Consider the following 10798-nt stretch of genomic DNA (forward strand, 5'->3'; position numbering starts at 1 on the left):
ACAAATCATAGGCAGACTATCAATGATAAGGCATTTAACATGGGGAGCTGTTTGGGAAAATTATTATTTTCAGATCGTTTTTATGAGCTTTCATTTGTTTTAAAAACTGGCTCAGATTCTTATGTATACTGATGACTCAACAGTATATGGACCTGAAACCTCAACTGATCAATTAAGCTTATTAATGCTTAATGAGTGACTGGACGCTGTAAAAGATGCGTTTATAATATTCCCACTAAAAAAAGAGGAGACAAAACTGTTATTATTATTATTAGTGTATTCGTTGCTTTTAAAATAAAAAAAAAAGTATATTGATAATACTTTAAGTAAAATAGGTAAAGGTCTGTCAGTGATTAGAAGAAGTGTACAATTAATGACACCAGAGTTTATAAAGGAGGTTCTAAATGCATTAGTGCTTCAGCAAAAGAAATTTAAAAAAATGAAATAGGTTGGCACTTTTTATAGTTTATATTGCACATCCGATAACTAAAGAAACGTATTTGTTAAAACCGTATTAGCAAAATCAGTATGAACTTGTGTAACAGGGTCATAAATCACATTGTTATAATTACACAAAATGTGTCCTAAACCCCCAAACGGTTCCTTTTATACTTGACTTTTAAGACCTCCAAGCCTGTAGTTATGTTCATTATCAGTTAGAGCCCCTCCTCATTCTTTTCTTCTTCTTCTTTGGTGCAACCCTATAAATACAGTGTACCCCTTTTGCCTCTCCCCCTTTCTACAATTCCCCTGTGGGAGAGGTTGGTATAATTTCTTTCCCAACACTGTAAAACACACATATAATTCATATTTAGCTACCCTGATATTTCTGATTGCGATTTTAGTTCAATTATTGTCATTATTAAGCCTGTTTTTTGTTAGATGTTATAAGTGTGTAGTATGTGTGTATCATAAATGTGTTTTAGGCGCCATAAATGCTAGCATGGATATATACTTCTTGCTAGCTTGGAAGTTGTGGTGGGTTGAGCTAACCCTCTTCCCCACTTCTTGTATTTGGTCATAGGAGCTGGAGTGGGCAAATTATTTACTTGGAGGCCTTTCTTTCTTTTACCTTTTTTGATCAGACACAACGCAGGATCACACCGGTTACACTTGGCTGAAAATTGTTTGGATAGTGAAGACAGCTGACAGGCAGTCTGTAAAAAAAGTATTTGCCCCTTTCCAGATTTTTAAGTTACCATTTTTTTTCTTTTTGTATTTTCTTTTATTTTTTGCATATTTGTCACATTTAAATGTTTCAAATGCTTATCCTATTTTTAATATTAGAAAAACCTGAAACTCAGTACATACAAAATGCAGTTTTTAAATGATCAGTTTCACTGACTCGTCTGAAAATCGGTGAAAAAGGAGCCAATGTCCAAATAAAATTTCCTCCAGAAAGCCTGGAAATGTAATGCTCAAGATGACTTTTAGAAACACACAAATGCCTGGCTCCTTGAAAGCAAAGTATAATGAAATGAGGGATGACTCAACACCTTTCCACAGTACTGTCAAAAATAAAATTAGAAATGCTCCCACATCGTCATAAAACCTGGTATTTAAATTTGAATTACTTCCGATTGAATGACTGAATGCACATCGCACTGTAATTTTATATGTAAGCCAGACGTTAGAAAGTGCTCTCGCTGACTCTAAAATATAACGACTATGTAGCATGGTAACTACAAACGATCGCCTCCTTTGGCGTTAAGATTCAGTCTCCATATTAGGTTTCACGTCGTGAGCTCGTGTATCGGGTAGAAAATGAAGTTGATTCTGAAAAGTCTTTCCTGGGTTTGTTATTCAAACCTGAGTGACGCGCACGCAGAGCTCTTGCGAGTCTCCAAGAGACGCGTTGTGTGCTGAATGTGTGCGCCGTTCTGTCCGCGTTACCGAGGTAACGGACCTCCTGGGATCGCTATCCAATCAAAACCCGAAACCAAGGTGTTTGGGCCAATCCGATTCCCAGTCTGTTTTGTTTGACACTTAGTTCCTCCAATTGCCTTCTCGGTGTCTCTATAGCTGACAACGCTCCTACCTTCTCAGGTTAGTCCGTTGTTGGTTGAGCGCTGGATCAGTGTCTACGCTTGGCTCTTCAGAAGTTTTTCATTTCGACCAAAAAATGAGGGAAATAGTTCATCTGCAGGCCGGCCAGTGCGGCAACCAGATCGGCGCGAAGGTGAGAGTGATAGCGGTTTTAAAGTTGAGTTTGAGTGTTTGAAGTTAGAGTACGCGGGCCGCTAAATTAAATTAGCGCCAGAGCTAATCATAGCGCTGCTGAGTTTGACTGAGCCGACTGATTTAATCGTTTTATTACGTCCCTGTGTGTGTGTTCTAGTTCTGGGAGGTGATAAGTGACGAACATGGCATCGATCCCACCGGGACTTACCACGGAGACAGCGACCTACAGCTGGAGCGAATCAACGTGTACTACAACGAGGCTACAGGTTAACTTCACACTGCACAGTCTGATCTAATTTCTGGGTGAGCTGAGGTAATTCAATAGCCAGCAGAAACCTGGTTAATACAGCCACCGCCCAGTAGGGGGGGCATTAATCAACCCCCCTTTCAGAGTCAGGGGGCTTTTTCTTGGCTCTCCTTCCTGGTTACCGTCACTCAGTTTCCAAGACAAAACAACAAAAACAAACCCTCGCCTAGCAATGGTGCCCACAAATTAGACTGTTCCCGCTTTAAGTCACACTCCGGACTGGGATAATATTATCACTAAGTTCTTTAACTTAGGCAAAGCATTAAGTATGTTCATGCAGTTTATGACAAAGTAAAGTTTTTATAGTTAAGTACAGTAAGTATGTGTATACTAGTTTCTGCAGCGGGTTTGCACATGTCATAGTCTGGGTGATTCTACGGTGACGTCTGTCTCTGCCCCACCCCCGGCCTTTGCAGAAACATTGTAGGGTTACAGTTTATTTCTGTGTTTAAAATAAACATGTTATTTAAACAGTTCCTGAGCTATCAGTTTGGCACTGTTCGTTCTTAATCTGTCATGAGTGGCCCAAGCACCACAGTCAGCTATAGCAGCTAAGCGCTGTGATTTCACATAGTTCAGAAGTGAATGAATGAATAAATAAGTTATACAATAGACACAATACACACATAGAAATGTAAGATATGTAGAACAAATATAAAATGTATAAAGAAAGTAATGATCCTATGAAGTTGCCTCACCGGCGTTACTGTGGAAAAACGGCCTATTATGAGTTCACTTCCTATTACTAATTTCCTTAAGCTCTGTAAAGAATTCATCATACCACCTCCCAATTGTGTGAGCACAATATGACCACATGTGGATTTTATGAAAGGGGCTATTAAAAACAGCCATTACTTACTCAGTAACACCGGTGACTCCTATGTTCAGAGGAACTTTTTGCATAAACTATTTGTATTTTATGCAAATGCTAAGTTTTTTTTATCATAATGAATCCTCTTTTTGTCAGGTATGGCTTAACTGAGTAGCATGATGACACTGGTGTTACCGTATGGGGCTTATTATTTCTGTCACATCAAAGTGATATGATAATAATTTCACATCAATTGAATTTTGTAAGTAAGAGTTAAGATATAAGGGATTACATCACTTCTCATTTTTAATTGTTCTTCAAATAATTTTTATTGTTATAGCAAATAAACAATTCCATAAATGGACAAATATTGGGTCACATTTTAACAAACAAAACTGATAATAATAATAATAATACTAAGAGATAATAAGAGATAACCCCCAGATCCATTATTATTGACATTTTTCTGTCTGAAGAGAATGGGGACCAAGTATTTAATAAAGCGTTTTAAAGCAGCCCAAAGAAATGTTCACATACCTTCAGAAAACCTGGAAAATTTAAACGGCTTTTGCCAAAGTTGCTCCTTTGGCAAACACCACTTACAAAAGAATTCAAGTAGATGTAGATAAAAAAAAAAAAAAATTTAAATCATTAAACTGTCTTTTAATTTTTTTTTAATTCATAAATGAGCAAGTTCTATAATGTGGTTTAGGGTGAAATGTTTTTAAAAAATCAATTTTAAGATCTTGCGCTATCTCAACATCAGACATTTCTGTAGAAGGACCCCTCTGTTTCTTTTTACTTTTTCTTTTTTAAAGATTACACCAAAAGAAGCGTTTTCTGGGTTGAAGATTTGAGAAATTTAAATGGTTACTGGTAATCAAACATACCTGTCTTGATTTGAAAAAACAAATTAACAAATTGAAACTGAACATGTTTTGATTTTTGTTAGTTTTTCTAAATCATAATATCTTCTGGTTGTTTTTGGTGTGATTTTCACCTCTTGTTAAAGTTTTTTTCCCCTCTGTAGTTACCTGTGATAATTTGGGCTTTATTAGTTTTTGTATTTATTTGCACTTCGCGTAGTTTGCTGATAGAGCTCGGAGGATTATTAAGGATTTATAACTGATATTAAACAGGTGCCCTATCCCTAAACCAGTTATATAATCTTGAAGTTAAAAGTGTGGCTTTTTTTTGTCACCTGTCTTCACCAGGTGGGAAGTATGTCCCTCGTGCGGTCCTGGTGGACTTGGAGCCGGGCACAATGGACTCTGTGAGGTCCGGCCCCTTCGGTCAGGTGTTCAGACCTGACAACTTTGTCTTTGGTGAGCCTTTGAAAACTGAACATTCATTCATTCATCCTGGCTGTAGAAAAGTAAAATGGAAAGTATTTTGACCAAAGGAAAACAAATCTGTGTTTGTTTGTTGTAATTTGTCTGTATGTACTTATTTGTTCAAAAAACCAGTGGAATAGTAAGTTTTCAGGTGATGTTTCATGTTTGCTCACTGTAAATAAATTGTGTTTTAAATATGGAAATGGAGTCAGTGGTGTCAGATGTCTATATTTGCTTGTGACACACAGGTCAGAGCGGGGCAGGGAACAACTGGGCTAAAGGCCACTACACTGAGGGGGCGGAGCTGGTGGACTCAGTCCTGGATGTGGTGAGGAAGGAGGCAGAGAGCTGCGACTGCCTCCAGGGCTTCCAACTCACGCACTCCCTGGGCGGAGGTACGGGCTCCGGCATGGGCACGCTGCTCATCAGCAAGATCCGCGAGGAATACCCGGATCGCATCATGAACACTTTCAGCGTGGTTCCTTCCCCCAAGGTCCGTATTCGACATCCACATCATTCCAGATTAACTGTGTGAGGCCCTGCCCGCCCTTAATGGCGCCTTCTCCTTCTTCAGGTGTCCGACACGGTGGTGGAACCATACAACGCCACCCTCTCCGTCCACCAGCTGGTGGAGAACACGGACGAGACTTACTGCATCGATAACGAGGCCCTGTACGACATCTGCTTCCGCACGCTGAAGCTCACAACGCCCACCTACGGCGACCTTAACCATCTCGTCTCGGCCACGATGAGCGGCGTTACCACCTGCCTCCGCTTTCCAGGCCAGCTCAACGCAGACCTGAGAAAACTGGCCGTGAACATGGTGCCGTTTCCCAGGCTGCACTTCTTCATGCCGGGCTTCGCACCCCTGACCAGCCGCGGCAGCCAGCAGTACAGGTTGGAGCAGCCGAATGCTGTTAGCAATGCCTATTTCGAGTTTGAATTAAATCTCAGCTAAAATATCTGTTCATTTTCTTAGGGCGTTGACCGTTCCCGAGCTAACCCAGCAGATGTTCGACGCCAAGAACATGATGGCAGCATGCGACCCACGCCACGGGCGCTATCTCACAGTTGCTGCCATCTTCCGAGGCCGCATGTCCATGAAGGAGGTGGACGAGCAGATGCTGAACGTGCAGAACAAGAACAGCAGCTACTTCGTGGAGTGGATCCCCAACAACGTCAAGACGGCCGTCTGCGACATCCCGCCGCGCGGCCTCAAGATGGCCGCCACATTCATTGGCAACAGCACGGCCATCCAGGAGCTGTTCAAGCGCATCTCTGAGCAGTTCACCGCCATGTTCCGCCGCAAGGCCTTCCTTCACTGGTGAGAGACACCTCGGTCCGTTTGTAGCCCGAGTGCATGCCCTCATGCGACGTGTCAATCACCTCACCGCTTCTGTTTCAGGTACACGGGCGAGGGCATGGACGAGATGGAGTTCACGGAGGCCGAGAGCAACATGAACGACCTGGTGTCCGAGTACCAGCAGTACCAGGAGGCCACGGCCGAGGAGGAGGGAGAGTTCGAGGAGGAGGGTGAAGAGGACTTGGCCTAAAAATCAGCACGGCTCTTTCTTCTTTTTCTCCCTTTTCTTCTTTCTATGCAACAGTTTCAGGTCAATGCGGTTCAGACGTCAAGAAGTTAAACAACTTTTTTCTTTTCTTTTTTTTAAGAACAAAAGTTGTCATATAACACCAAGTTATTTAGAGCGTACAGGTGATCTCCACGCTTTTATCTGTTACATGTTGGTTTTTGTTCCCCATCTTTAAATATGAATGTTTTCAGCCCGTTCTTTCTTTTCTGGTTAGTATCACCTCATCATTGCGCTGTTTCTAAATGGATGGTGTCATTAAAGGGAGCCTGACGCTCATTACAGGAGCTGTGATCAAAAAACTCCATTTAAAAAAGATGTAGCAGTAAATAGACCATTAAAAGTCCTGTTTGTGTAGATCACTTACCCTTTGCACTGTTTGATGTCAACTCAGATTTTGAGCATGACCCAGCTCCAGCTTTAACATGTACTAATGAGAGAATGTAACACTAATTCATGGCACTTTCTCACGATTTTTAACACTTAACGTTTAATGTAGAATATAATTTTTTTTTTTTTTTAAGTGAAATTAAATATTTAAGATTTATTCTAAATGAAAGAAAACACTGAGAGCGTCAGGAAGTCATCACTCCCACCTAACTTTGTGTGCTTGTTCTGATTTTGTAGAAGAATTTAAATAAAGTTTGTCTTTTTTTTTTGTAGAGGGGTTCAGTACAGCCATGATATTTTTACATTATCATGAGCCATCTTTCTGCTCATATCCCTTCTATCCTAGCAAATGCGTGTGACATCCAAAACTTCCTCAATTTGAAATGGCGAATTCCCTGTTGGGGTTAATAAAGTTTGGTGCTACATATGGTGGATTACTTCTACTTTTGTCTTTTTGTCTACTTAAAAACAAATGAGTCAGATGTGCTCTCGGCATGATGAGTGCAGGTGTTTGTGCAGTAGTACAGTGGGGGTAAAGATGAGCCATATTTAAGTTCACTTTTAGCAAAGAAAACATTTAATATTCCGAGTTTTTATACACACATGGCTGCTGACTAAATTCCCTTTTTAAAAAAGGAAAAAGCTAAGTTAAATTTAAGGTCCAATGTGAAATATGTGTGTATTTGATTCTGGCCTCTCTAATTACTGGTGGCTCGTTTTAAATCATAGAACTAAAAACAATGGATATATTCTACAGATTTACTCTTTAATTTTTATGATTTAGCATTACCTTTCCCTAATTTTTAACAAATTTCATCATTTTCACAGAATGCTGGATAATTGTAGTTAAATGTTTATATCTGAATCACTGGTTAGCCTGATGTGGCCAAGTCTGCTCATCTCCTGCTGTCAAACTTAAGGGGTGGAGTGAGGAACAAAATGCAGAAGGGGGAACAAAGTGGATGTAATTAAGAGGAGATGATAGCAGCGGTGAATGAGGAAAGAAGCAGAGAATGCAATGAGTTAAAAGCTCTCTATGTAACATCTTACTTAGCCTTTCCAAGGCAGAAACACCTTCCCGTCTGCTGTGCTCTGGGAGTTGGACACTCACACATCCTGAGCTGCTATGTCAAGGCCCTTGGGGACGGTTGCTATGGGTCGCTCCCCAGCTGTGACAATAAACAGGCTCTGCTGTCCCCTTAGGAAACACATAACATTTGTCAAAGTGGGAGAGCAACTGAAACTGCTGCAGGTCTACTTTCCATCATGAACACTGGCAGGTAATGGTAGACTTGAGCCAGGGACTTCGAAACAGCTTGCTCTGACAGCAATCTGGGAAGATTGTACCGAGCAGGCGTTTCAAGAGGAAGCTGGCCAAGTACCAGGGGCTTCTGGAAGATCGCAGGAGACAGAACAACTAGAAAACCCACAGATCAAAACACCTGGTGCAGCAGGTGTAACTTAAATGAGACATTTCATCCTGTCTGTGTAAATGTGGTCAGACGTTTATATCATGGGTGTTTAACAACTGCAGATTTTTGCATCATCAGTTCAACCAACTGTACTTAATTTGATGTTATTCCTGCCATGAACTGGAAACTGCTGGAACTCCTGCATCTCTGTCCACAGAGAAGCGAGTTTGATATCACCATTGACGGAGAGGATGTTGATTAAGACAAAAACACAAAGTCAAATGCTTTCTGGAGAAAGGTTTTATGATCAGGTGAGACAAAGAGAGAGCTTTTTGGCCACTGTGCCAAGTGATATCTTTGGAGGTGTAAGTGAGGCTTTCAAATCTAAGAACACTGTGAACTGTTAGGCAGGTGGTGGTAGCATCATGCCAGTGGTACTGGTATATTACACAAAAGGTATAGAATAATGGAGGAGGATTACCTTGTAATTCTTCAGTTTCACTTTAAATCAACAGCTAGAAATAAAATCTTGTTTTACATCATGTATGTTTTATAACATGTATGCTGCACAATCGTTACAGAAATCTGTAAAATCCCCAAAATAACACGACATTCACGCTCATGACAAGTGGATGTAAACTTCAGCCCCATAGCTGTCAGTCAGTTTTGGTGCAAAAGATTTCCCTGCAACATTCAGAGGTCTTTTTTTGTTCTAAACTAAGGCTTGACCCATGTTTTTATATGCATACTCAGATATTTTACAATAGGGGGAATTTTGCATTTGGCGATAACCTCTGGTTCAGATCTGTTCATGCAAAACAAAAGCTGCTTATGTGAAGTTTGTTTCCTCGTCCTGTCCGGACATGCCACAGATTTGATCTTTATCCACCTTCATCAGTATAATGGCTACTTTCCTTTAACCCTTGTCCAGCTGCACAGCCACACAGCTGACAATAGCATGTTTTTGTGCGTGTTTGAATAAAGCTCAGTGCAAACACTCATCCATGTCGGGTATTTGACTTCATCTCTCAGTCTGCTTAACCTGCTATAATTATCATGGCCAGAATAATGCAGCATTGTGAAAAGTTTACAGGAAATTTTGCAGTGTGTCGGGTAAATTAGAGTCTAAATATAATGAAAGACTGAAGAGAACAAGACAAAATTCAGATTTGCAAACTGTTTCTTTTGAAAACTGGGAAAATCTAACTGCATTTGATCATGAGAAGATTTTACATCTAACTAATTCAAAGGGATTTATCAGAAGCCATCGGAGAGAACAAGAACCTGCCGATTGCAGATGAAGGGAAATAATCCTGACTATTTAAATGACAGATAACAAACAAATGTCATTATGATTGGACACTTCCTGGTCCTGTTTCTTTCCTTTACATGGAACTAAAGAAAGAAAATCAGCAGCATGCACATCATTTACAAAGTTTGCTCTCAGTCCACAAACTGCTCCCCTTTTTTCCTCTGGTGTGCCTGTAGTTTCTGCTTTTTATTCATATTTACACAGGAATGATCATGAATGCTTTCAAACCTATATAAGATGATATAAAGATAAGTTAGAGCATTGTTTTTGAAGTCAAAGTAAAGCTGACTGTTTGTTATCTAATACACTGAGTTTATTTGATCTTTTTTCCTCTCGTCTGTTTTTTTAAAATCCAGTTTTGGGATTTATCAGCCGTTAAGGTGTCTGCCTCCTCTTGAATAACAGGAATGCCTGTTTTTTCTGCAGGCATGAAAAACAGCCTGCAGAAATGGTTCATGAAACCACAACTCCATTATGCAGCTGACCCATGACACAAGGATTTAGTAAACATTAATCGACCTTCTGTGCCTTACCTTATTTCCTGCCGTGTGTATACCAAACAAACTTGAAACAGCTGTTTCACATACAGACACTACTAGTTGTGCCTGTTTTGTTTTTTTCCCATATAAACCACACTGATAAGCCACATATGTACGCTCACCACTCACTTTCTAGCACTTGCTTGGACACTGTTTTGCCAGGGCCACCTTAATTATTCGTGGCATAGATTCAACAACGTGCTTTTTGGTCCATGTTGGCACAACAGTGTCACAGTTGCTGCAGACTTGTCAGCTCGTCCATGATGGGAATCTCCTGTTCCACCACATTCCAAAGTTTCTCTTTTAGATTGAGATCTGGTGACTGTGGATGAAATTTGAGTACAGTGAACTCATTGTCATGTTGAATGAACCAGTTTGAGATGAGTTGAGCTTGAGTTTTCCCACCGGATGCAGCCATCAGAAGATGTGTACACTGTGGTCATAAAGGGATGGTCATGTTCAGCAGCAATACTCGGGTAGGGTGTGGCGTGTGAATGATGCTCAGCTGACACACAGTGTGCCAAGAAAATAGCATTACACCAGGCAGGATGGATCCATGCTTTCATGTTGTTCACATCCAACTCTGACCCTACTGTCTGAATCCGTCCATCCATCCAGCAGAAATCAAGACCCATCAGCTCCGGTAACATTTTTCTAATTTCCTAGAGTCCAATTTTGGTGAGGCCATGTGAAGGGTCACCTCAGCTTATATTTCTTAGCTGACAAGAGCACTGTAGCGTGGTCTTCTGCTGCTGTAGCTCATCTGCTTCAAGGTTGACGTGTTTTGTGCATCAGAGATTCTTCTGCATAGTTGAGTCGAGTTACTCCTCTGACCTCTGGCATCAACAAGAGATTTTCACTCAGAGAACCGCCTCTCACTGGGTATTTTCTCTTATACAGACTATAAAACCATGGAGACTGTA

The 10798-nt window shown here is 40.7% G+C and overlaps 1 protein-coding gene across 1 annotated transcript; it reads left to right on the top strand.

The window, feature by feature from the left end:
* The first annotated feature begins 724 nt into the window (after positions 1-724).
* On the top strand, positions 725-7044 carry LOC102779196 (tubulin beta-4B chain). Its single transcript, XM_087833127.1, has 8 exons — positions 725-761; positions 2047-2179; positions 2339-2447; positions 4514-4624; positions 4882-5126; positions 5208-5530; positions 5613-5957; positions 6039-7044. The coding sequence occupies exons 2-8, from the start codon at positions 2123-2125 to the stop codon at positions 6184-6186; spliced, it is 1338 nt and encodes a 445-aa protein (XP_087689253.1). The 5' UTR covers positions 725-761; positions 2047-2122; the 3' UTR covers positions 6187-7044.
* Positions 7045-10798: the final 3754 nt, after the last annotated feature.

This window comes from Neolamprologus brichardi, chromosome 19 (assembly GCF_056152115.1).
Source record: "Neolamprologus brichardi isolate AB-2024 chromosome 19, ASM5615211v1, whole genome shotgun sequence".
NCBI classification, from domain to species: Eukaryota; Metazoa; Chordata; class Actinopteri; order Cichliformes; family Cichlidae; genus Neolamprologus; species Neolamprologus brichardi.

What these genes read in the sequence shown, in the direction of transcription:
- LOC102779196 (XM_087833127.1), top strand. Translation starts at nt 2,123, where the DNA reads ATGAGGGAAATAGTTCATCTGCAGGCCGGCCAGTGCGGCAACCAGATC. An exon ending in ACCTGACAACTTTGTCTTTG is followed by an intron (nt 4,625 to 4,881) that starts GTGAGCCTTTGA and finishes TGTGACACACAG; the next exon opens with GTCAGAGCGGGGCAGGGAAC. An exon ending in CGCGGCAGCCAGCAGTACAG is followed by an intron (nt 5,531 to 5,612) that starts GTTGGAGCAGCC and finishes TCATTTTCTTAG; the next exon opens with GGCGTTGACCGTTCCCGAGC.